A 27,945-nucleotide genomic window follows, 5' to 3' on the forward strand; every position below is an offset into this window, starting at 1 on the left:
CACGACGCATGCCGGTGATAATAAAACTGATTCCGAAACATTGAATCACGCAGCGAATTGCGCCATTTTTGAATCAACGGCCAACACAATCCATAGATGATGCTGGGGTCAGCCTGCAAGTGTCTCCGTGCTTCTGGTGGCAATACAGCAAGCCCACATCTTACTAACCCTGACTTGTACATCTTTGGAATGTGGGAGGAAACCAGAGCACCCAGAGGAAACCCAAGCAGTCATGGGAGAACATTGAAAACCTTTCCAGACAGCGGCAGGAATCAAACACAAATCGTTGATTGATGGTGCTGTAAAATGATCGTGCTAGCCGCTACACTACCATCACGCCCTTCTACCATACTAAGCTGACCTCAGCGCGAAAGCAGATTGTGCCCCACCACCACAAATTTTGCAGTTGAGTAAACTTCATCTGGAGACATCGCAGGCATCAGCAGACACATCGTGCGATCCTTGGAAAACAATCTTTCCGATCACAGTCTCTCCCAACAGGCATCGGCACACACAAAATGCAATGGGATAGCCTCATCCTGGGAGAATGATCTTTCTGATCACAGGCTCTCCCCTGCCAGGTAAGTATTTATACCCAAATGAAAAAAGATCTGAGTGATTTGTTTCCTTTTTCTCATGATCATGGAATACAGTAATTGTTGGTGCCCAGCGAGGTGGTTTGAATATCTCAGAAATTGCTGATCTCTTGGGATTTTCATGCATGATGGTCTCTGGAGTTTACTGAGAACAATGTGGAAAACAAACAAAAAAAAATCCAGTGAGCGGCAGTTCTGTAGGCTAAAATGCCTTGTTAACGAGAGAGGTCAGAGGAGAATGGCCAGACTGGTTCAAGCTGACAGGAAAGCAACAGTAATTCAAATAACCACGCACAACAACAGTGGTGGGCAGAACAGCATCTAGGAACACACACCACATTGAACTTTGAAATGCGTGGGCTACAGAAGCAGAAGACCACGAACATCCACTCGGTGGCCACTTTCTTAGGTATAGGAGGTACCTAATAAATTGGCCACTGAGTGTTTGTAACAATGCACTGTGCATGCTGTTTAAATAAAGAACAACTGCTTCAGTGAAAGGTTACGTATATTCAGTGCTCCAGGATGTAGAAGGTAAATGAACAACTGCAATACTCAGCTAAATAGCTGAGTTAAAGAAGAATCCCCAATAAACAACAGCACTGAACAGCCTTTCCTTTGTGAGTTCTGCCTTTGAGGAGCAATTAGAGATGACTGGATAGAATGCAATCCTAGTTCATGGGTCATGGGTCCCAGGAGAGGGAAGAAGAGGATGGTGGATGTGTCAATGTGGCCTGGAGGCTGGGGGAGTCAAAGGCCTTTCTGCTATCTTCAGAAAAATGTTATTCCCTAAACCCATTGAGAAGCTCCTTATTTGCACTGAACACATGCAGGTGGGTTTAATTAGTTCCATTCTGAAACATTTGTGGCAGAGTTTGTTGATCTGACACTTAAAAATCCTGATGTGAAATCTAAACCATTGGACACCACTATTATATGAAATTAGTCATGGAGTTAATCAGCACAGAATTGGGCCCTTTGGCTCAATTCATTCATGCCAAACAAGATACCTGTCTAGCTAGTCCCATTTGTCTGTGTTTGGCCCATATTCCTCTAAACCAGGGGTTTCCCAAACTTTTTTATGCCATGGAACCTTGTCCATGGACCCTAGGCTGGGAACGTCTGCTCTAAACCTTTCTTGTCCATGTACCTATCCAAATGTATTTTATATGTGTAATTGTACTTGCCTTTACCACTTTCTCCGGCAGCAGGCAAACATTTTCCACTCAAGAAACATCGTAAAAGAGGAATCAATAGCCATTAAGTCGTACCTAGCACGCTGACAAATGCATTGGCCAGTAGGTATCCGTGCTCATTGGAAGCATTGCACTGGTATACGGCACTGGTTCCAATCTGTGCCTCTCGGAAGATGATCGTGTCCCCAGAGACATCTCGATTCACATTCTGACGAACCTCTTCAGAGAAAGAAAGATAAATGCGTCATTGTTCAATTGACATTCTCTCAGAAACTCCCTTGTCTCCCAGAATATGAAGTGTGAAAAGCTGCTCACGATGAGAAGTATGTATTTGAATACTGTAATGTAAGTTCTATGGTCAGGGAAAATAATACGTCCACCTGTGCGATGTCCTCCAAGAGGAGCACAACGTTGTCGTAGGGTTTGGAGGTTTGCGTGCCTCAATGACCTGGAGAGCTATGGGTGCTGGAGTCAGGGCTTTATGCTTTGGCTCTTGGTAGGGTTGCTCATATCAAACAGGGAAGAGGTCAGACTAAGAGGGGTCTACTGGTCCTCCAGGTTCGGGGGCTCAGCTCAGGGCTAACAACCCTGACCGGTAAAATCAAAACTGCTACAGAAACAGCAATGAGGAATCCTTCTACACTTGAGTGCGACGGTAATCTCGAGTCTCCATCTGGGACTTTCATGACTGACAGTAGTGAAAATCGAGCTACTGACACAATGAAGGAAGCCCTGAACACCGCCAGAGATGGAAGACCTTCAATGCTGCCCTAAACGCCAGTGGCGTAACAGGCATTAGATATGTGTATGTAAGTAACACGAGCAGGGATGGAGTTCTTTGCTGTTAGAGTTTATAGCTTGTCTGAAGCTCCTGTATTTTTACAGTAAGTTTTGCTTACTCAAACTCCACTAAATACTATACAATGCCTTAATTATATTAAATTCCCCTCCTAAATGCATACCGATTTATATTGCATGTATGTAAATTTATGTTCTGTGTAATGTCTGAACCTATGTGCCTGCTGAAAGCAAGTTTTTCTTTGTACCTGTACCTCACCGTACCTGTGCACATGACAATATACTCACCTTGACTTGACAATTTCATAGGATCCAACAGAGAAACAATGGTGTATATGTGACTTGTACAAGGAAGGCACTGTATTCATTGACTCACTTTCTAGAGGTTCACCATTCACCAGCCACTGGATATTGGGCTTGGGGTTCCCGTTGGCTCGGCACAGAAGTCTGCCATACTCCCCAGGAGCTAGCACCAAGTTCTGGGGTTCATTCAGCCAGTAAGGAGCAGCTTTGAGAATTAACAGATAAATACAAACTTATTAAACAAACGACAGATTAAATAATCCAAATCTATGTATTAGCCTCAAATGTTTCTTTCTTTATCCATCTTTTTATTGATTTAAAAAGAGCATATACACAAGCAAGAGGAGAATTATCTCAAATATATATCAATAACAATACATAAAGAAGGTGAAATAAACATTAACAAAATCATCCATAATATTAATCTGATATAGAATGTATAATAAGGAAAAAGATAATTAATTCTCCTCTTATTAATTCATAAAGAGAAATTCTTGAAATTTTTATATGCAAAACCCGCACTATTCTCTACAAACAAAAACAAAAAGGAAAAAAAAGGACTGGGCAGTCCATCCTGAGAGCGAAACCAAGAAGAGAAAGACTTTCTGATCAAATCCAAAACTTTGGAAAAATAACTGCAAGAGAGTCAATACAAAAATCAATAAATCAAATCATATGAAAATATTGAATAAAAGGTCACCAGATGTCTTCAAATTTAAAGGATGTATCAAATGTCCGACTTCTTACTTTCTCTAGACTTAAACAGGACATGATCGAGGAAAGCCAATGAAAAACAGTGGGTGGATTAGAAATGTTTCATTAGAATAAACTGCACTCAAGTTTGATTGGAACATGGCTAAACCCACTAAAGATCCACTTAAAGAATGTTTCTTTAGGTTGTGCCAAAATATGATATTTCTCAGGCCAAAAATTTTGTAAAGGGGAAACCAATAGCCATTAAATCATGCCTAGCATGCTGATGAATGCATTGGCCAGTAAGTATCTGTCTCATTGGAAACATTGCACTGGTATACAATTCTGTGTTTCTTGGAAGAGAGAAACATTAGGGTTTTGCTAGGAATTCAGACCCTCATAACAGTTAAAACCACTCATTGTTTGGAGGAGTCTCATAAATCTTAAAATGGTTATTCTGCTAGATTAACACTCTGGTTACACAAAACACTACAATGAAAGACAGGGAATGAGAGGCTTTGGTTGTGCTGGATTTAAAAGATTGAAGGAAAGTGATGTTTATAGGATCAGCCATGATTCTACTTAATGGCAGAGGTCCACATGAGCTGTTATCAAGGATATAGAAACAACTTATTTTGCGAAATATATTTGCATGTATTCGGAATGTGCTGCGGTGTATTGGTCAAGGTGCAACATAGAAACAAAAACATTTAACAATTTTATGGAATAAAGAATTATCTAAAACAGAGCAAATAGATGTAGTGGTTAACAGACATATATGGAATAAAATGTGCATAAATAAATAGATACCAGCAGGCATTTACAATATAAACATCATTATAAAATCACAAACAAGAGAAAATCTGCAGATGCTGGAAATCTAAGCAAAACACACAAAATGCTGGAGAAACTCAACAGGCCAGGCGGCGTCTATGGAGAAAAGTACAGTCGACGTTTCGGGCCGAAACCCTTTGGCAGGACTGGAGAAAAAAAGCTGAGGAGCTGCCTGGCCTGCTGAGTTCCTCCAGCATTTTGTGTGCGTTGAATCATCATAAAATGTGGTTTAAAGTGTCTACAATACAGTGCAGTGATGGGGATGGGGTGGGGGGGGGGTAACTAGAATGGCTGATCAGATTATCTGACTGGGGTTGAAACTTTTAAGATGATGGGAAATTTTTATTTTAATAGTCCTACAGAACTTTCCAGAAGGGAGCTTTTGGAAAAGGAAGTTTACTGAGTCAACAGTGCCCACAGTGATTTTCCCGCCCGTTTCTTTGTCCTGGACATATTTAAGTCCTGCACCTAACAGTTCTGTACAGTTTTTGTATAATGTATTACTGTATTAAATACAATTCAGGGAAAAGGAAGACTTCAAAGTAAACATAATACTTGGTGGGATGGAAAGAGAGGGTGGGGGAGATTGGCTGAATGTGGCAGTAGGGAATTGAACAGAGTCCACACCTTTTACTCTCACTGTGATGGTGTGCCTAATGCTCCCCATCTTATTGGATGCCAGGCAGAAATACTCGCCCGAGTTCTCCTCTGAAACATTCATGATCCTTAGCGTCTTGTTGAAGTTTTCCATTCGCACTTTTGGCCACGGCAATTCACCACCTTTCTTGTACCAAACGATATCTGGCGTGGGCCTGAAAAGAAAACAAGGGAAAATGAATTGGAACACAAGAGGTTCTGCAGATGCTGGAAATCCAGAGTAACACACACACACAAAATGCTGAAGGAACTCAACAGGTCAGACAGCATCTAAAGTATGGAGAGGAATAAACAGTCAATGTTTTGGGCCAATGAGGAGTCATGTTCCAAAACGTGAACTCTTTATTCGTCTCCATGGATGCTGCCTGACCTGCTGAGTTCCTGCAGAATTAACTGGAGATGGATTGAAGGGAACCTGGCTTAACTCTAAAGAATTCCTACATTTAGAGTGCAGGGGTAGCATTTTGCATCTGAGGCAGATGCAGTAGTTGTTTGTGAGCTTATAAAGAGATCTGAGTGCTAAAAAACAAGGCTGGAGGTGTTGTTTATTGGATGAAACAGCTTCCTAGTGCCAAACACTTTGTACAAGCTGCTCAGACCCCAATGGCCTAGTCTACAAGAGCAGACCTACATGCACCAAGCAGGTAAGGCAGCATCTATGGAGGGGTATTAACAAATGACATGTCGGGCTGAGACCCTCCATCAGGACTGGAAAAGAGGCTCGGAAGATGTTTTTGTTCTTCCAGCATATTATACATGTTGCATACCCTCTCACTGCCCTCCTCACTCACTGATCAGGTAACCCTGTTTACAGTTTATCACCATGCTCACCCCGATTTTAACCGATTGGAGACAACTCCTCTCCTCCCCAACTCTCTTCCTGCAGCTTAACAAGCTTTTTTTTTATCCTCCTTCTGACAAGGGGCTTCAACCTTGAATGTGAACTCTGTTTCTCTTCCCACAGATGCAGTCTGACCTGAATAGCGCTCGCAGCATTTTCTCTTTTGTTTTATATGAATAAAGTCCAATTCTCACACCCAGTCATAGACTTTAAAAGGTGGCTAGAGCCCTGGCTTTACATACACTCCTGATGCAATACATTCCAGTAATAGGTCCTCTTCTCGTAGAATGATTCTGCTGCTCGATGTCCCTTCTGGCACCATGAACTTTGGAATTTGTTCAGTGACAGGGCGAGCTGAAAATGAATACAAATAGCAATCAGTTAAATTGGCAACAGGCAGAAACTCATTCAAGAAGGCTGTCCAGATAATTATTAGTATGACTGCTGTTGAAATATATAGAAGGCTTCAAATCCAAATCCAATATAAAAGGCTCCAATTTCTCTAAATCTCGTCAGATTTTTAAAAGAAGCATTCGGTCTGGGCTGTTCATAGGGGTGTCTTTTTATGTCATCTCAGTATCACAAACTTGTGCAGTTGGCACCTACTTTCTGTGGAAAACACATGCTAGGTTGGAGGAGCCACATCTCATATCCTATCTGGGTTAGTCTTCAACCTGGTGGTATGGACATTGATTTCTCTAACTTCTGGTAGTCATGCCCCTCTTTTTACTCCCCTCCCCACTTGTTTTCCATTCCCCATTTTGTTCACCCTCTCACTCCTTCTCATCCCTCATCCTCATTACCTGCCCACCACCTCCCTCTGGTTCACCACTTCCTTCCATTTATTCCATGGTCCCCTGTCCTGTCCTATGAGATTCCTTTGGCCCTGTACCTCTTCTACCCACCACCTCCCAACTTCTTACCTCGTAAACTCTTTCCCCACCCACCCACCTTTCCCTTCACTTGGTCTCACCTATCAAATGTCAGTTTGTGCTCCTCCTCCTCCTGCTCCCCTTCACCCACCTTCTTATTCTGGCTCTGCCCCCTTCCTTTCCAGTCTTGCTGAAGTGTCCCAACCCGAAACATCAACTTTTTATTTCCCTCTGTAGATGCTACCTAACCTGCCGCGTTTCTCCAGCAATGTGTGCGTGTTGTACTTCCGAGCATATTTTGGCATCTGTTCTGATCTTCTATTTTTAACATTTTCTCATTTTATCTTTCTTTCTGCTGGATATAGTCACAGCACAGAAGCAGATCCGCCAAGTCTGTGCTACACATGAAGCAGCTATTGACACCAATTCCATTTTATTCTCCCTTTATTCCCTTTAGCTCACCCCAGATTCTACCATTCATTTCCACATTAGATGCAATTTACAATAATCAACTGAAATGGTGAATTAGATTACTATTGTCATATGCGGCAAAGGACAGTGATAAACTTTGTCATTCACACAGATTATTTTGTTACAACAGAGCACTGAAAAGTACAAGGGAAAGTAATGAAGGAATAGTGTGGCACACTGGCGTAGTGGTTAGCACAGCGGTTTACAGTACAAGCCACCGGGGTTCAATTCCTCCGTTTTGTGCATTCTCTCCGTGACCACACGGGTTCTCTCCGGGTGCTCCAGTTTCCTCCCACAGTTCAAAGACATACCGATTGTCAGTTAATTGGTCATTGTAAATTGTCCCGTGGTTAGGCAAGGGTTAAAGAGGGGAATTGCCGTGTGGCGCAGCTCGATGGGCCGGAAGGGCCTATTCCGCACTGTATCTCAATAAAATAAATAAATAACACAGAATAAAGCATTACAGAGACATTGCAGACAAACAATAAGATGCAAGACTATAACGAGGTAGATTGTGAAGCCAGGAGTCCATCTTATTCTACTAGGGGGACCAATACTCTATAACAACATGATAGAAGCTATAGACATAAGAGTTACTGCAGATACTGAAAATCTAGAGCAATACACACAATGTACTGGAGGAGCTCAGCAGGTCAGGCAGCATCTATGGAGGGGAATAAACAGTCGATGTTTTGGGCCAAGACCCTTCATCAGGGCTGGAAAGAAGCTATCACTGCGTCTGATATATAGTATATAACCTACCAACCTGCATGTCTTTGGGAAAGGGGAGAAATGGGAGTGGTAGAAAGGAACATAATAGATTATGGGGAGAATCATGCAACTTCTACGTAGAGATCTATGTTAGGATTGAACCGGAGTTCCTTGTGTTGTGAGGCAGCAGCTCTACTAACTGCGACACCGCATAACCCTATGCTGAGTATTTCTAGCTTTTTCAATTCTCACTTCAGCAAGTGCAGCTTCAACAAAGTGCAATTCTAACACTTCGTTGAAGGACAATGCTGCAACTCAGCTGACAATCCATGGGAATGTCTGCAGGATTCACAATTTTAAATGGGAGTATTAAAAGATTGCAATGTAATCGAGCTTCATGTAACAATAACAGAGGACAAGTGGAAATGAACATCTGGAGAAAATTAAAGGTTAGAAATTGAACTTGTTTGGATTAAGTAGAAGGAAAGAGGTAAGTAGATTAGTGGTTTGCAAGAAATGCCCACGGCAGAGATGGAAAGAAGTCCCAAGGCACCTTAGAACCAATGAAGTATTTGCAACAATATATCATTGTAATATTGCGAGCAAAATTGTGCAAAAACCTGCCAAAAGCAATGTCAAGTCAAGTCACTTTTTATTGTCATTTCGACCATAACTGTTGGTACAGTACGCAGTAAAAACGAGACAACGTTTTTCAGGACCTTGGTGCTACCAATGTTGATATTAAGGAGAAGCTAGCGTTGGATGTCTTGAAACACATTAAGTGGATTAGCCTCCAGGGACTGTTGAAATCCATTCTGGGTTACCAAGGAAGACAAGGAAGTAGCTTGCTGGGCCCTTAGCAGAGGTCTTTGTATCCTCTTTAGCCACAAGCAAGGTTCCCGAAGACTGGACAATAGCCAACACTGTTCTTTTTTATAGATAGGCAATAGGAATAATCCAGGAAATTATCAACCAGTGAGCCTTACATCGGTGGGAGGGAAATTACTGAAGATTCTTAGGGACAAGGTTCATTTCATTTGAAAGATCATAGACCTACTTGGGATAATAGGCATGGATTAAGCTTTTTAAGGAGCTGATGAAGCGATTGATGAAGATAGGGTGGTGGATGTCGTCAATGTGGATTTGACAAGGCCCCTCACGGTAGGTTGATCAAGGAGATAGATCCACATGGGATCCAGGGTGAGTTAGTAAATTGGCTTGGTCATAGAAGAAACTGGAGGTCTGTGACCAGTGGCTTTTCTACAATGATTAATGCTGCAACCTCTGTTGTAATATACACAGTGGCCAATTTATTAGGGACTTCTTATATCTAATTAAGTGGCCACTGAGTGAGATGAAAATGAAGGTGGTCTGATACATAAGTTTGCAGATAAAATGAAAATTGGTTGAATTGTGGATAGTGAGGGAGGCTGTCAAACTATACAGCAGTGGAAATTTAGGTAGAGAAATGGCAGATGGAGTTTAATCCGATTAAGTGTGAGGTGATGCAGTTTGTAAGTCAAAAGCAACAGGAAAATATCCAGTGAATGGCAGGATTCTCAGAAACATTTATGAACACAGATGCTGGACTGCTCTCTGATAGTGGCAATGCCAACTGATAGAATGATTAATCAATGCTTGCCATCACTGGTCAGGGCTTTAAACATGAAAATTCAGAAGTCACATTGCATCAAGAGCGTGAGCTCACAATCAGCTCCATTGCTTCCCGCTGACTGAGATGTCGAGGAAGGTTGAAGTTGACACAGACGAGAGTGGAGGATGGGTGAGTATTCAGCACTGTCTGCCTGTGTTTGACTGCACTTTCTCTCCCTCTTGCTCACTGGTGTTGGAGGAAAGTGCCAGAGTCTTGGGGTCCATATTACCAGGATTGATCAGAGAGGCTTAGACTTGTTTTGGGGGACTTTAAGGTTTATATTCCTGGATTCTGGTTACTCTTTTTTTTTTGCTGTTACTGTGCAGCTTGATGTGGTTTGGAGCACTTCAGCAAAGAAGTGCAGCAGGCTGGTGGTGCAGAACTGAACTAAACTGAATACTACTGGACTCTTGCTTTGATGTTTGATATCCTATGTGTTGCCCTCTTGCCTTTTGCCATTTGTGCAGTTTGCTCATTTTTTGTGTGTTGGAGTTTGATATGTTCTTGAATGAGTTCCATAGTGTTTCATTGTTTCGTGGTTGCCGGCGGGAGGATGAACTTTCGAGTTGTATTCTGTATACGTACTTTGAAAATGAATGTACTTTGAACCTTCAAATCCTTAGATGTATTAAAACCCGGGGGAGTTAGGTCACATTTGAACTATTGTGTGTCACGTGATAGTCCAAATGTGGAGGTTTTGCATGTTGCCTGGATTGGGATGTATTAGCCATACAGAGAGAGGTTAGACAAGCTGGGATTTTCTTCAGAGCACGAGAGGTGACCTGAGACAAGAATATAAAATAATGAGATGCAAATCAAGTAAACAGTCAGTCTTTCTCATAGGACGGAAACTTCACATACCAGGGGGCATAGACTTAAGGTAAGATGTGGAAAGTTTAAAGATACAAAAGATAAGACTGTTTTTAAAGAATATAGGTTCTGGGAATACAGTACCAAGGAAGGTGGTGAAAGCAGATATAATAGCAACATTTTAACAGGTAATTAGATAGACACATTAACTGCAGGCAACAGAAGCATCCAGACCATGTACAGGGTGGAGGGATTACTTAGATTGGCATCTTGGTTGGCACAGACAGGGTGGGCCAAAGGGCCTGTGATGTATGTTCTAATATGTTAATGACTACATAATGTGTTTTAGTAGCGTTGGGAATAGGATAAATATAGACTCCTCGGTGAAAGATTGCAGTTATGTTTTACGCCCATTAGAAAGACCAGGCATTGATGAAACAGGGGAGCAATACAATATATTTCTATCTGCTTAAGGCACCTCCTGTACCTGAGATATTGGCTCAGTCTTTTAGTTGATTTTTCTTCCTCATTTTGTCTTTGGGAGATCCCCCTTCTTCACTATCTTCCTTTCTCCCCTTGTGCAGAGTGATGCAGAGTGGATTGCTCATGGCTTGGACATTTTGTCAAATGGAGGGGGAGCCCATCCAATCAGCAATGAGAGTTTATACCAGTCAAGCAACTTGGAGATGGCTTATTGTTCTTCACTCCACAAGCCAGACCATATGGCCAACAACCCTTTGTTGAGGATAGATACACTAACCAGACCGCACCAAGAAAAGTCTGTAACTCAATCGTTTCATCCCTTTTTAACGGCTTAATAGCCCAATGGGTACAGCTCATTCATCCATTGCCCACATACTTATTCATTTGTGTATCTGGATTAAGGGCATTAGTTGCCTGTCCACAATTTTCCCTGAACAGAGTGATTTGCTAGGCCATTTCAGAGACGTCTGCACTCACATGTCATTAGATTGGGTAAAGTCGCCCACAATGAGTAAATTTGGAATGTAAATCTGTACAAGACTTTTCATTGTTTTCAATTTTAGGATCTTCACTTCCTTTTTCTTTATCTAAATTGAATAAACAATTAACTAATCCTATAGTTAAACATACATTGCGAATATGGTTTCAATTTCGTAAATTTTTTGGCTTGAATAAGTTTATCTTATCAAGCCCTATTATATCTAACTTTTATTTCAGCCCTCTTTTATGGATCAAGCCTTTGTATTATGGAAAACAAAAGGTATAGCATGTTTTCGTGATCTATTTTTAGATAATATTTTTATGTCCTTTAAACAGCTATCTAATAAATATAATTTAGCTAAAACTCATTTTTTTTTTAGATATTTGCAAGTTAGAAATTTCTTGAATAATATGTTAGTCTTTTCCGAAATTATGTCCAATGGACATTACAGAATTTTTTTTTAGCTCTGAATCCTTGCCAGAAGGGTTTAGTAGCCACCATTTATAATATGATCATGAAAATACAGCCAGAAGTATCAGAAAAAATTAAGAAGAAATGAGAAAAAGAACTTCATTGTCTTATACCCACTGAGCAGTGGGAGAAAATTTTACAATTAGTCAATTCTTCTTCTATTTGTGCTAAACATGCCCTAATACAATTTAAGGTTGTACATAGGGCTCACATGTCCAAGGATAAACTTGCTCGATTTTATTCTTATGTTAATCCAACCTGTGACAGATGTCATTCTGAAGTTGCTTCATTGACCCACATGTTTTGGTCTTGCCCTTGCTTGCAAAATTATTGGAAAGATATTTTTGGTATTATTTCAACAGTTCTGAATATCAAATTGCAACCGCATCCTATTACTGCAATTTTCGGTTTACCAATGGTGGATAATAGTTGTTTATCCCCCTCAGCTCGACGGATGACTGCATTTGTTACATTAATGGCTAGAAGATCTATCCTATTGAAATGGAAAGAAATTAATCCTCCAACTATATTTGAGTGGTTTTCTCAAACTATCTCTTGTTTGAGCTTAGAAAAAAATAGAAGTGTTGTCTTTGATTCTTCAGTTAAATTTGAAGAAACTTGGAGACCATTTATCCAACATTTTCATATGAGTTAAACTGACTTTTCCTAAACCCTGCTTCTATTATCCTTAATTATTTGGATGGAGGTATGGAGTTATTGACGCTACTGTGTATATTTGACATAATGCAATGGCCCATGTTGATTAGGTTTTTTTTCTTTTCTTTTTTGGGGATTTTTTTTTCTTATTTACTCCTTTTTTTGCAATTACTATGAGTTTGGGAGGTTATTATATATGGATTATCATCTATTTGAATGTATACTTAACCTATTAATTATGTACTCTCAAACTCTGTATTGATGTTTCATTTATGTTTGTTTAAAATTAATAAAAGGATTTTTTTTAAAAAGATTGGGTAAAGTCAGCAGATTTCCATCACTGAAGCACATTGGTCAACCAGATGGAGCTTATGCACTCAGTGGCCACTTTATTAGGTACCTCCTGTATCTAATAAAGTGGCTATTGAGTGTATGTCCGTGGCCTTCTACTGCTGTAGCCCGTCCACTTCAAGGTTCAATGCGCTGTGCTCTTCTGTACACCATTATTACAATGCATGGTTATTTGAGTTACTGTCACCTTCCTGTCAGCTTGAACCAGTCTGGCCATTCTCTCAACTCTCAACTTCTGTGGCATTTTTGCCCACAGAACTGCTGCTTACTGAATGTTTTTTTTTGTTTCTCTCACCTTTCTCTGTAAACTCTAGGGACTGTTGTGCATTAAAATCCCTGGAGATCAGCAGTTTCTGAGTTAGTCACACCACCCCATCTGGCACCAACAATCATTCCATGGTCAAAGTCACTTAGATCACATTTCTTCCCCATTCTGACATTAGGTCTGAACAACAAATGAACCTCTTGACCATGCCTGCATGCTTTTATACTTTGAGTTGCTGCCATTGATTGTCTGATTAGATGGATAGATATTTTATTGATCCCAAAGGAAATTACAGCGTCACAGTAGCATTATAAGTGTGCAGATATACATATATTAGAAGAGAAGTAAGAAAGAATAGAAAATAAGTTACTTCAAACAGTCTAACAGAAGGGGATCATCATGTCTCTGCCTATAGGGTGATCCACTATAGAGCCCAATGACCTTGGGAAAGAATGACCTCATATAGAGCTCTTTGGAGCAGTGCACTTGTCTTAGTCTATTACTAAAAGTGCTTCTCTGTTTAGCAAAGGGGACATCCAGAGGGTGGGTTACATTGTCCAGAATTGCCAGGATTTTCCATAGGGTCTTTTGTTCTACCACGGACTCCAGTGTGTCCAGTTTGACTTCTATAACAGAGCCAGCCTTTCTAATCATATTATTGTACCTGTCAGCATCACCCGTGTTGATGCCATTGCCCCAGCACTCCACAACATACAAAATTGTACTGGTGACAACAGACTGGTAGGACATGTGCAGGAGAGGCCTGCGTACTCCAAAGAACCTCAGTCTCCTCAGGAAGTAGAGGCAACTCTGGCCCTTCTTGTACACAGTCTCTGTGTTGCTGCTCCACTCAAGTCTGTCATCCAGGTGCATCTCCAGTTACTTGTAGGTCCTCACCATCAACAATAACAGGGAGCAGTACAGGCATAGTCTTTCTAAAGTTCATCATCATCTCTTTTGTGTTACTGAGGTTGAGCTGCAAATGATTCAGCTCACACCAGTTGACAAAGTCCTCCATCAGGGTCCTGTATTCATCCTCCCGTCCATCCTTTATACACCCAACTATTGCTAAGTCATCGGAGAATTCCTGCAGACGTGACTCAGTGTTGTATCTAAAGTCCAAGGTGTTCAGGGTAAACAGGAAGGGAGCCAATACAGTTCCCTGCATTAGATATTTGTATTAACAAGCAGGTGTGCAGGTGTACCAAATATAGTGACCTTTGAGTGTATAATAATCCAATGGTTTTGTGGGCACCATTTCACATAACCAGTTCTTTTTTAAACGCCACATTAAAACCAAATTTTAAATCCACTACTGTTATGGTGGGACTTAAACTTAGATTGGTGAATTACTAGTCAGGGAATTTAACTACTGTGCAGTCTCTGCATGGTATGTTAATTTATGTTAACTTATGTTTCTCTTGTTCAAGATGTACTGTTCTATTGCGAAAAGATAATTTCCATGGCATTTATACCTTGCATATTTATGCACCTGACAATAGACTTGAACTTGAGCATTATCTCACTGCATAGTTCTAAGAATCAGCATAGACCATCTATTCATTTAGTTACACAGGTCAGCCCAATTCAGCCTATCCAATACTCACTGCATGCATTTACTGTGGCAGCAGGGAGTGGACAATCAAATGATCAATTCCCCACTCCAGCTAAGGGGACCATTTATAATCTCAGTCTCACTGAGGTTTCTGCATTGGATTCAGTGATCATGGGCAAAACTACGCACTGTGTATTCGGGAGAGCTGATAATGTTTGATTCTTCTGTTCTTGCTTCAGGTGGCTGGAGCATAAGGAGAAGGTGAGTCATACTTTCTGGTAATGATAATGCACAGCTCAAGGGGCTAAGATAAATGATTAAGATACTGGACTTGTGGGTGTTACTATCACATATAGATCTTGTAACACAGCCACAACAGAAAATTAGTACAGACAGAAGTACAATACAACAAGAAGTACAAGAAGACAAGAAGTACAATACAAGGTTAGTACTTTGAGTGAAGCTTCCTACTGAAATCTCACATGGAAATTTCTATCTTCGCTACTCTGTGACTTCTTTTCTGTTTCTGTAGCTCTCTACAGGAAGACTATGGTATCTGATGGAAAACGACAAAGCCTCACACACCAGTTCACCAGTGCAAATGGCACGTTTCACCACACAGGCAACATAACTACAAAGTCATCTGCCGGGCTTGGTGGAGAACGTTTCCCGAAAACAGAGGTAATGGAGGAAGCTTTGCCCCACTCAGCAAAATGCTTTCACCTGAAAGCTAGGGGTTGCCTAGAAGAAAGACTGTCTGTAATGATGATGGAAGCAGATTCTGTAATTTCCCAAAAAGGACATCTTTAAAAGTAAAAATCTTAAGAGTTACTGGGGAGGTGACAACATGTTCAGATCTGTCAAAGGACCAGCACAGGCATAATTTAGTAAATGGCCTCCTTTGTGGTTTGTACAAATCAAATAACTATTAATATAATACTAAGCATGCAAATATTCTCATTGTTAATGGCTGGTGATTGATCAATTGCATCACACTGGGAACAGCAGTAGACCTTTCATTCCCTTGAGTGTACTCTGATGCATTTCATAACTTTACTTCCAGAATTTCTAGGATTACCAGGAATCAATTTCCTGGGAACTGCCTTGAAAAAGTTCAGGAGAAAGATATTGAGCAATTGTGAGAAATGTTTTTTCTTCAATTTCTTTGGACACTTTTTTTGTGGTAAATATATTGTGGTGTGGGAGAGTTCTGGGCAGAAGGTGGAGTTGGCAGAAAATCAAAGAGTTGATCATTAAAGTCCACAGGTAGCAACCCTACTAACTTTCTGCACCCCACCCCCCCCAACATCCAATTCTAGCCTCTCCAGTTAATGGAAATACATATTATTCCAATAACTGTATCATTTCCAATTCTCTTATAAATGGTGATCTTTACCCCTTAACATACATTCACAGGAATATAATGCCAGTTTTTGGAATTCTCTTCTCATTATTTGCCCATTGGCATTCAGATATTAGCCTGGTAAGGTGACACTTCACTCCCTTTAATACATCCTTCCTTAGTGGGGTCCAGAACTGAACTCTTGTCTCTAACATCCACTCCCTCCTGATATACTGTGCTTGCCACAATAATAGGAAATGACTGTATACAAGAACAGGGCATAATTTATGGCCCATCCTAGCTTAGCCGAGGCTAACTCTCCCATTTTGAGCCCTCTGTCTGGTTTGCAGGCCTCAATTTCCCCCAGTCATCCAGAAGGAGGTTCACAACTTGTTCTTGGTAGATGGCAACAGAGGAAAGCTAAGCATTGGTACAAAAATTGCTTTGGAAATCAAAAGAAGTTTATTAAAATAAAGGATAAGCAATCCAAATTTGTCTAAAATGGATCAGAACAATGGAGAACAAGCTGCCTACCAGATGCTGAGTCTCCCTTATAATCAAGTGAAACTGCGCATGCATTTGAAACGTTAAGGTACTCATTGACATCTACTGACCTTGCTTCCTGAACACCTTGCTATTAATGCTCCCCTTCTTTTTTTTCAAATCCCACAATCTCACTTCTTGCTTTGCTTTACAATTTTCTCCAGACCAACAGACTGAGATTTCCACCCTCCTCCAATCCAGGTTTCTTGGGACCATGACACCCTTCACCCCAGCAGTATCAGCCACATGTCACATATCTGGTCCAAATTTCAAAATTCCCTCCCTACAAATTAGTTCCTTTAAGCTGCCCTGTAAAACCTTCTCCTTTTCCAAAATCCTAGCTACCTTCCTCCTTTTGCAAATTTATTCTGACCAATAGCCTTCCTGAGATTTTAGAATGTGCCTTTAGTTCCCCTTGGTTACAGCCCGTACTTGCTCCATTGAAAAGGCAGTGATTTTAAATATTCAGAAAGAACAAGAGGACTGTCAGCCAGCTCTGCGACTGAATACCTTGCAACTTCAATGTAACACATCTCTAGTTAACAAAATTACTTTAGCTGGATATTCAATCTAACATGACAAAGCTGGTTTAAATGATAAGCAGTGATTCCACCTCAATCCCCCATCCTGACCTCCACCTTTATTCAATTTTCATTTTCTTATTGCTTTAGTTCTCTGACCTCATTTTGCAACCATTCTTGTAGACGGAAGCGTAAAATTTGCTGATCTGTCAGGATCACCTCCGGAAACCTGAGTCCTGACCTTGAGTGCTGTCCATGTGGAATCTGCACTCTACCTGAGACTTCTCGGGTTTCCTCTGGTTTCTCTGCTTCCCAGCCACATCCCAAAGATGTGCAGGTATGTAGGTTAAACGTCCTCTATAAATTGTCCTTTATGTGGAGGTGGGTGGAAGAATCTGGGAGGGGGGAGCTGATAGGTTCTGGGAAGAGTAAAGTGGGATTATCAAATGTATGTTTGATGAAGAACACAGATGTGATGAGCCAAAGTGCCTATTTCTGTACTGAATTACTGTAACCGCAATGGGCAAAACACAGAGGAGGTATTGGGGAACTATGACTGTATTGTTTCACATTTCCTTTGGACACCTTAGATTATTTGTGCAAATATATTTCATTGTACAGCTGCTGCAAAGACAACACATTTCACAACATATGCCGGTAATATTAAACCCGTTTCTGATTCTGACTAAAGGCTGATTTATACTTGTGTGTACGGGCTGATTTTCACTTCTGTGTCACTCTATGCCGTAGCAAGCAAGCGTTGGTGTGCGCCAAAACGCTAGTTGGCAGTGGGGTTTCTATGCCACTGTGTTGAGTTTCTACATGAGAGACATGGATGAGGAAATGCATTTCAAACATTTTCGCATGTTGGCAGGTAGATTTGATGATTTGCTTCATCTATTTCGTATCGGTGTACACACAGCCTACAGACATGGCGGAGAAGAAGCAACCGGAAATGCGTAGGAGGAAATGCGATGCTACCAAGTGGACCAATCGGAGTTGTTGCAGTCTACGTTGCCGCGATGCATGAGTAACTTTTCTGGAGAGGTGCACATCACCCTACGGCGTAGGTACGGCGTAGGGTACACAATACCTACGGCGCAGATGCAACGCACAAGTATAAATCAGCCTTAATGTGTAAACTGGTTCGGTGGTCAGTGGGGGTTTTAAACTCAGGGTGAGGTAGATGGCCTGATCAGCTGGGCAGGAAGGAAGTTAGCAAGTATTATACATTTAAGTCAAGGAACAGACTGTGTCATACAACCTAATCAAGCCTCCTGCTGAGCACTGTGGACAGTCTGCTCACCACATGATGCTAGGTCTGGAAAACCATAGCTCCAAGCAAGAATTGGATAAGCCAGCTGCTTTCTTTGGAACAAAGAAGGTTTTGGGTGAGACCTGATGTATCCTGTCAGGCCTCAGAAAAGCAATTTTGATTGGCAGAATAATCACTAAACCAGGATAGAAAGGAGATGAAGAAAATGATGTAACATTCAGAGTATGAAACTCATAACCCCAAAAGCTGGTAAATCCTGAAGATATTGAAATAGACCTTAGACAAATACTTGATGAGTCTGTCCATCTGGTGGTTGGAAGATATGATTAGGCTGGAGAATTTTCCTTCAGTCAGGAAAAGTCTATGGACTGAAATTCAAACGACCGGCTGATACTTGGTGTTGAAACCCTTCATCAGAACTTCAGTACGCCTCGGCCAGAAACGTCAACTGCTCACTTTCTTCCATAGGCGCTGTCTGGCCGGCCGAACTCCTCCAGCATTTTGTGTGTGTTGCTCATGATTTCCAGCAACTGCACAATCTCTCGTGTCGTTCATTGGCTGGTGGTGCTGATGGAAAGTCGGTACACATGATGTGAGATGGCCTCTTGACCACTGTAAATCTGTAACTGAGAATGCTGGAAATTTGAAACATTCTTCCCCCTCCCCCCCAAAACATAGCTTATTCTGAGGGCAATTCAAGGGAAAGCTGTTGAAATTGTCAAAGTTGGGTGTAATGTGTTTTTTTTTCCCCTGAGACAAAGCTAGTAACTCTAAAAGAGTTAAGGCAGCTGGATCAAATTAAGATGCCGATCAGCTGTGATGCCACGGCAAGGAGGAGAAGGCACAGGGGGTTGAGTGTTCTCCTTTTCCTTGGTTTTCACCCGAGTCCAATGCAAGGTGTTGGTGAAATTGACAGGTTCCACATCACCAGGCTGTCAAAAACCTGGCATGAGAATTCATCACACTGACGGAATGTATATGGCCACACTCTCTCAAGCCAACAAACTCACAAATCTCATGATGGGAGTTCTTGACTTCCACCAGTGATGGACCACATTTACCCCTGCCTCTTCTTCTGTCTCTCAGTGGCAGGAACTAGGTGCCCTGGGGCCAGAGACCTCTCCTTAAAGCTCCTCCTCTCATTGTCCTATCATATTTTTTTGTTTTTGGCGATGTTGTGTGAGCTAATTATTGCCACACGGGCTTTGGTTTTCTTCTTTGGGACACCTTGCCTTGCTTTACTGCTGCACATGCAGAAACTGGGGTCAGTTATAATTTCTTCCCTCATAAAAATGGAGGGCTATGTAGGAGGGAAGGGTTAGATTGATCTTAAATAGGTTAGTTAAAGGTTGGCATGACATTGTGGACCAAAGGGCTTGCACTTCCCTGAAATGTTCTACGTTCTATAATTCTGGGCCGTAATTTTCTCCAAGTTATACAGTAAACCCTGGAATAAATTCAGCCTAATAAGTGCAAAGCTGCTCCATATACCTCAGTGGCATTTCGGGCCCATTTCCATTTATAATTACCAGATTCCCTCCTATACTCCAGTGTTGCAAATTCTCCATCAAAAACTGAGTGCAGCTTTCACCTCAGAGTGAGACATCAGGTTAATACACGGGTTAAGCTGAGTAGGGGATTAGAGGGTTAGAACACAAAGTTTTCTGGAAGGTGCCATGACTCACCATCAGTTTCATTCAGAACAGTTGGCACTGATTCGTAATTGGTATCCACTGTAACAAATAAAATAACATGAGCTTGCAGGATCAGCAGAACAGCAGGAGAAATGGTGACACTTGGGAGGGGTAAAAGGACGTGAGACAAGGGAGAATCGGCAGCAGAGGCGAAGCAAGGGGGAAAGGCGTGGAGGGATGATGGAAGTGCAATGAGAAGATGGAATACAGAAGAAAGGCTGGAAAGACTGAGCGAGCTGGGCTTTTCTCTTTGGAACAAAGGAGGATAGAGGTGTAGTGTATAGGATTATGAGAGGCATTGATAGAGTGGACAGCTAGCACCTTCTTCCCAGTGTGGCAATGGCTAACACTAGAGGACATGAGTGGAGGAAAGTTTAGTGGAGATGCCAGAAGTAGGTGTTTTTACACAGAGAGTGTTAGGTGCTTGGGAGGGTGGTAGACACTGATACAGGATGGACATTTAAAAACACAGGTAGGGACAGGAATGAAAGATAAATTGAGGGATATGGGTTGTGAAGAAGGGAAGAGTTAGATTGATCATGGAGTAGATTAAAAGGTTGACACAACATGGTTGGCTTAAGGGCCTGAAGTGCACTAGACTGTTCTATGTCCTATGAAACAAGGGAGGATTGAGGAGGTTGAAGGCAACAGGATGATCACAGGAAAACTATCTGAAGGACGTATATTTTATAAAAAATGAAAGAGACACACAATGTGAGAAAAAGAACATCTGTCCAGTGATACATTACTGATCAGTGAACTGAAGATCAAATATTGAAACGTATATATTAAAACTAATCAGGTTAGCATAATTAAAAACTTAAAACAGCAGTGTGAGGCAGCATTATGATAGAGTAAAACGTGATCTGATGTGAGTGCAACTTCTTTCAGTGGGTTGGGAGAAGGTTGTGCAAAAGGGTCCTCCTTTGTCCATTAGATTTGATGAATTCCTGAAGGAAACTTGAGGAATGTGTAGCTCCATAGCAGGATCACTTCACAAGTTGCAAGATGTCAGATGTACTGATATGAGAGCTCTTTATTATTGGAGAACAATAATAAAGATGGAAAAAGGAAAGCTGCCAAATATTCACATTTCTAATTTATAAATTTAATCAGTATTTCTGCTGCCCACTTTGTGGTTCTGAAACATCTGGCCCACCACTGGGGTGGTGTTCCATGGGCATGGTACTTTCTGATAAACAGTCTAAACAAGCCTGCTCATTGATAATGATATGCATCCTATGTGAAGCTGATGACACCCTCACCAAACCTTCCAAAGGTCACTGGATAGCAGTTCAGCTTAGATCCCTCAATGTGATTTTATTCTCTGCTTCTTTGGAATGGGTTTTTAGACATTCTTTAGAAGGTCTAATTCCGAATCTCTGTAATCTTTGTGTCGAGTTTACAGATTCTACCTGCCACTGCATGTGTTCTATCCAGATGCTCCAGGTTCCTCATACATCTCAGATAATTGCTGGTAGATTGGTTAGTTAGCCACTGAAAATTGCCCCTTGTTTAGTTTCAGGAACGCGTGAGAATGCATGACAGGGAAATTTGCAGGGACACGACATTTCTTTGTGAGTGGGCAGACTGAACGACCCAAACAACCTCCACCTATGTCTTAAGTAAACATGGAAACAGAGATTTCAAGCAATGATCAAAGATGTGACCTTGTTGAAATGTAATCAACTGCGTCACCATACTGACTAGTTCTGTGGATGGGATGACAGAGAAGTAAAGATCGATACGGTACACAAAGAGGCCATTTTGTCCATCATTTCTGTGTCAGCCCTTTGAAAGATCTATCTCATTAGTCATACTTGCCTTGCATTTTCCAGCAACGCTACACATTTTTCTCCATCAGGGACTTATTCAGTTCCATCTCAAATAAGCTTGTTGAATCTGCTTCCATTAGGCAGGGCATTATACAGCATGACAGCTCACCATGTAAACCACATTATTCTTCTGACATTTGTCAATGTCAATTACCTGAAGTCCGTTTTCCATTAGAAACTAAAGTTCCCTTCCCTATCAAAATCCAAATCTCCTTCAATCTTTACTGTTCCAAGGTGAGCTACTGAGGGTTTCCAGGAATGCAATGTAACTCAGATACCACATTCCTGATACTCTCCTCATAAAAGTCCCCTGCACTTTGTTCCAAGACATCCTTTCAGCAATAATTTAGTAAAGATGTAAACCCTCTATTAAAATTATTATCAGCACAAGATACAGAAGATCTGCAATTGTATCTATTTTTGCAGCCTGCTATAAGAGGCCTAAATATGTTCATAAAGGTCAGCCAGCAGCAAACCTCCTGGTGAAACACAGGCCCAGAGCACTTGGCATTGTCCACAGGAGTTGGTGGGCTGTGGGTGCAAGCTACGGTAAAACATGGTTATTCTGATATGCTTGAAACCTTGGTGGTGCCAGATTTTCTGGATCATCAGATGTTAATTTTATTTCTACTCTAGTGTACTGGTTACTTTTTCTTAAAGATATCACTAAAGAAAAAATGTAAATAAGATTGAAAGAGTGCAGAGAAAATTTATAAGGATGTTGCTGGGGCTGGAGGACCTGAGTTACATGATAAGATTGAATAGCTTAGGACTTTATTCCTTGGAATGTAGAAGATTGAGGGGAGACTTGATAGAGGCATACAAAATTAAGAGGGGAATAGATAAAGAGTAAATGCAAGCAGGCTTTTTTCCACGGGGGGTCAAATGGAACTACAACTAGAGGTCACGGGTTAAGGGTGAAAGGTGAAATGTTTAAGGGGAACATAAGGGGAAACTTCATCACTCAGAGGGTCTTGAGGGTGTGGAACGATCTGCCAGCTCAAGTGGTGCATGCGAGCTGGAATTCAACATTTAAGAGAAGTTTGGATAGGTATTGGATGGTAGGGGCATGGAGGACTATGGACCAGGTGTAGATCAATGGAGCAGGCAGTTTAAGTGGTTCGACACGGACTAAATGGGCCGAAGGGCCTGTTTCTGTGCTGTGCTTTTCTGTGATTCGATGACTCTAGTGATACTTCAGCAAAGCCAATGAGTTTCAGGGGAGCATGGGAAACAGAACTGGGTGAGTTAAAATGAATGTGGGAGCTAGGGCCCTGGTGAGTGGTGAGGGAGTAGAATCATTGTCCTGGAGGGTGGACAAAGGAGTGGGAAACGGGCCCCAGTGAGAGGGAAACGGGCCCCAGTGAGTGGGGAACGGGCCCCAGTGAGAGGGGAACGGGCCCCAGTGAGTGGGGAACGGGCCCCAGTGAGAGGGGAACGGGCCCCAGTGAGTGGGGAATGGGCCCCAGTGAGTGAGAAGCAGGCCCCTGTGACTGAACAAAGAGTGAGAGCTGGAATCCTAGAGAGTGGACAGACAGCAAAACCCAGAGCCTGGTGAGTAAAGCAGACCAGAAACCAGGGCTCCGGAGAATGGACGGGACATATGAAAATTGGGAACCCGGCTAGTGCATAGGGACTGTATGTATGATCGGCATAGACTCCACCAGCGGAGCTGGCACTGAGTGACTGAAGAATGCCCACACAGCAGAATCACATCGCTGGACAATGCTGGGGACTCCATTGAACAATGCTCTGGCGCAGGAGACGAGGGTCACATGCAGAAGTATATTCTGATTGGAATGGAAAGATTTAGGGTGTTGGAATACCAGCCCAGTAAGGTATTCAGCACTTCTTCCTTTCAGTGCTCCTCATCCACACTGGATGGCTGGATTTGTATTTCTTAACATTACCGTCATTATAGTAGGTTGCAACTGAATTCCATCACGAACCCTTGATCAATAACCTCTTTGATGACTTGAAAGACCATTGCAGGAGGATTGATACTCACTGGTTAGTACTTTGATGGTGATGGGGTTTTTCTGCTGGATGGTCTGAGTGAAGGGAAATCGGGCATTGCAGATGTAATCAAAGCGTGCATCACTGCGCTTCACGTTGGAGAAGTAGAGATCCCCATTCAGAGCCTGAGAGACGCGCGTATCCTGAGGGATCAGATCCATATCTGAAAGCAAGCAGATCATCACTCAGCACGGACAATCCATTGGCTTCTCTCTGCCCAAAGTCTCATTCCCCTCTGTACCACTGCTCCCACTAACTCTTAATCAAATACTACTAGTCTATGAATTTCCTTCCTCTGTATTTCCAACACAGGTTATTCCCGAATTATTTTTGAAACCTCCACAGAAAACTCATTGTATAAAGTTACTTGTTCTCATTCACTCCCTGACTAATCTTCCTCTCCCATCCATCTCCTGCCTCTTCACACCACACAATGCCAGGAACCCCCACTAAGAAATTCTAGAGTCAATCCCTGACTAATCTTCCCCTCAGAACCCCCAACTCATAGCCCTTCACCCCACACAACACCACCAACCCCCATTAAGTATACTAGACAGAGATGATTAACTTTATTTGTCCCATGTACAGAGAAGTTCATCTTTTCCTTCAAAGCAAATCAACGAGAATTTGTGCTGGGCAGCCCGCAAAGTGTCACCAGACTTACATAGAAACATTACAGCACAGAAACAGGCCTTTTGCCTCTTCTTGGCTGTGCCGAACCATTTTTCTGCCTAGTCCCACTGACCTGCACCTGGACCATATCCCTCCATACACCTCTCATCCATGTACCTATCCAAGTTTTTCTTAAATGTTAAAAGTGAGCCAATACAGCATGCCGCAACTGACTAACTCAGACTGTACATCTATGGAATATGAAAGGAAACTCACACGGCCACAGGGAGAGCATACAAACTCCTCGGAGGCAGGAGCAGGAATTGGAAACTCCAACCTTACAGCTGGCTGCTGTAAAGTGGGGCGCTAACCGCCATGCTACCTTGCCACTTGTTTAATACTTCAATTTGCTACGTGCTCTGAGTGCTTACACAGTACACTGCACCACTCACAAACACAATCCTGTGTGTAGCTGAAAGCTTCAATGTGGAACGTGTGTGGTTACTCTGCAACTTCCCCCACTGTATACACTTTGTGTCCCTCACAATGCCCCACCTGACAAACTCCGGTGCTCCTACTTCCATGTCAAACTTTTTAAGTACTTCAACCCATCAAATTCCCATCTCTTTATGACCTCTGAATTTATGTCTTCACCCTGTGCCAATTTTCCTTGTTTTCCTTCCCCTTCCTCAGGAAGCTGATGGAATGAGAGGAAGGAAACAGAAACAAAGAGAGAAAAGGGGAGAAGGGCTTATGTAAAGAGACAGAGGAAAAGAAAATCAGTGAGAGTGAGAAGTAAGATGGTAGAGGGAGGGAGCAAGAAACGTGATGGGAGTAAGGTGCGGAGAAGGAAAGAAAGGGTTTAAGTGAGAAAAAGAATAAGGAGATTGTGATAGTTCGTAGAGCAGAAGAGCCAGAGGGGAATAACTTCAAAGTAAAGTTATTATCAAATTATGTACATGTCATCCTGAGAATCATTTTCTTATGGGTGTTCACAGTGAACAAAGAAAGACAATAAAATCAATGAAAAATTACACACAGAGCCTGACAATCGATGTGCAGAAGAAGGCAATCTGTGCAAATGCAAAAAAAAATAAAGTAAGTAAATAAACAAATATTAATACTGAGAATAGGAGTTGTAGAGTCCTTGAAATGAGGAGGAGGAGGAGAGAGAAAGGGAACCTTATTAAGGTGGAGAGTTGAGCGAGTAGCAGGCAAGATCCAACAATAAGGGAAAAAGGGAAGAAAATGATCTCGTAGCCTGTGCCAAGCTGAAACCAGGTTTTGCACAGGGATCAAGAAGGTAATCCGATGGGTTGTCCAATATACTGTCAGCTTGTTTTGGGTGTTCTTAGGAAGACAAGTTTGACAATGGGAGAGAATGAGAGGTCCAGGAAATTCCCATGTAGGTTCCCACACCATCCTGTGCCTAAGCCACAAGAGGCAACTTGGATATGACTTCTGGAGAAAGAATTCACATTAGTAAGAATATAAAAGCCCAAGAGTGACTGAGTGAAACTTACTGCTGTTCATCCAGAAGATGACAGGAGGCGGGAGACCTGCGGGCGGTTGGCAGGGAAGAACCACGGATGCTCCTTCCTGAACTACAAATGGCTCCACGTTCCCTCTCCGCCACAGGGGAGCTTCTGTATATCAAAGTCACAAAGAGGTCATCAATGTAAAAGGGTTCAGTACATCCCAGCCAGAAATAAATACCAGTGGCTTTAAACAAGCGGTGGGCTCTAGCATATCCCTGTCAAATCATAACATTTCCCAACCTAAATATATTCAGCTTTGAATCACGTCCCCCATTACATCTTAAGCAACACATACGAAATACAGGAGCAAGTCAGGCAGCATCTATGGAGGGGGGAGAAAAACAGTCAACGATTCAGGTCAAGACTCTTCATCAGGACTGGAACGAAAGGAGGCAAAAGCCAGAATAAGAAAGTGGAGGATGGGCAGTGTCCAAGTGATCAGTGAGACCAGGTGAGGGTAAAGGTGGGTGGGTGTGGGAGGGGGGTAATGAAGTAAGAAGCTGGGAAGCGATAGGTGGAAGAGGTAAAGGGACGAAGAAGGAGGAAGCTGATTAGAGTCAGTGGAACGTGGAAGGAAAAGAAAGGAGGAGGGGACCCAAAGGGAGGTGATGGGAAGGTAAGTGGAAGAGAAGGGATGGGAGGGTAACCAGAACGAGGAATAAAAAAGAGAGGAGTGAGGGGGAGAAATTACAGGAAGTTAGAGAAATCAGTGTTGTTACATCTTGTAAAGTAACTGGACAGGGCTAGGTGCAAGTATTAGTTTGGCTGCAGTGGTGGGGTGGAATTGAGGGAAGGAAATGAAAAGAGTGTTAAACAAGTAAATACACTATCTCAGTAGAACCAGGACTTCTCCTGTCCCATTGTACAATATCAAGGTAGTCATTGCATTGTACCCTGCAGAGTCAATCAAGAGAACTCACATTAATTATACAACAGGAAAATGGATGTCATGTGAAGTGCAAATGTCATGGTTCTTGCCATCAAAGGAGCAGGTAGTGGGAGGCCTATGAAAGGACCCATCAGAACAGGAAGCACTCTTTACAGGAGATGCTCAAGCAACAGTTAGAAGGTAAGCATTCACAGGAGCTGAGTTTGGATCCATAAGGAACCAGACTGTGTTGGTTTACTGTATAAATCACCTCTTTCATATCCCCTTCCCAGTGGTGCTACCACGTAATTAAACCTGAACTTGAATTTGATTACTCGTCTTTCAATTCTAGTTCTCTTTTAGTCACTGTTCATATAAGGCAGCAGGTCCAGAGATTATATTGTGAATAAAAACACAAACTAAAATGCTGCTGCATAAATCACTGTTATGGGCTGAAGTTATAGCATGCACAGTGTTCTAATCATGAGTTCCGGACATTTAGTGTAGGCTGATATATTAGCTGTGGAATATTCTACATCATTAGCTGCATCAATCTAATTACCACCCTCCCACCACTACCATCTATAGTCTCAATCACTGAACTGTACACTTTAAACCATTTTTACAGAGCTGTTTACATTGTAAATACATATTGGTATTTAAGTATCTATGCACATTTTATTCCATATCCATATTTTTAACCTCTAATTTATTTTATATAATTGTTGAATGTTGTTTTTTGTTACATATCATGTCAACACACTGCAGCAAATTCCTAGTACATGCAAATATAGGCTCACTGGCCACTTTATTAGTAGCTCCTGTGAGTAAACAAAGTGGCACTCTGAGTCCTTATTAACGGCCTTCTGCTGCTGTAGCCCATCCACTTCAAGGTTCAATGTGTTATGAATTTAGAAATGCTCTTCTGCACACCACTGTTGTAACACATGGTTATTTGAGTTACTATCGCCTTTCTGACAGCTTAAACCAGTCTGGCGATT

The 27,945-nt window shown here is 41.9% G+C and overlaps 1 protein-coding gene and 1 pseudogene across 12 annotated transcripts in view; both read right to left on the reverse strand.

The window, feature by feature from the left end:
* nfasca (neurofascin homolog (chicken) a) overlaps positions 1 to 27,945 on the reverse strand; it is a 284,189-nt gene that overhangs the window by 92,998 nt on the left and 163,246 nt on the right. For 8 of the 12 annotated variants that reach the window (XM_073030634.1, XM_073030633.1, XM_073030643.1 and 5 more), the window contains 7 exons: positions 26,062 to 26,184; positions 23,919 to 24,089; positions 20,067 to 20,114; positions 6,161 to 6,272; positions 5,048 to 5,232; positions 2,967 to 3,098; positions 1,868 to 2,011 (listed from right to left, as the gene is read on the reverse strand). In XM_073030634.1, coding sequence (XP_072886735.1) covers positions 1,868 to 2,011; positions 2,967 to 3,098; positions 5,048 to 5,232; positions 6,161 to 6,272; positions 20,067 to 20,114; positions 23,919 to 24,089; positions 26,062 to 26,184 — 915 coding nt within the window. The remainder of the gene's footprint in view (positions 1 to 1,867; positions 2,012 to 2,966; positions 3,099 to 5,047; positions 5,233 to 6,160; positions 6,273 to 20,066; positions 20,115 to 23,918; positions 24,090 to 26,061; positions 26,185 to 27,945) is intronic. The other 4 variants (XM_073030640.1, XM_073030639.1, XM_073030644.1 and 1 more) reach the window with 1 other exon arrangement.
* Positions 357 to 589, reverse strand: LOC140717452 (U1 spliceosomal RNA; annotated as a pseudogene).

Source organism: Hemitrygon akajei, chromosome 27 (assembly GCF_048418815.1).
Source record: "Hemitrygon akajei chromosome 27, sHemAka1.3, whole genome shotgun sequence".
Taxonomy (NCBI): Eukaryota; Metazoa; Chordata; class Chondrichthyes; order Myliobatiformes; family Dasyatidae; genus Hemitrygon; species Hemitrygon akajei.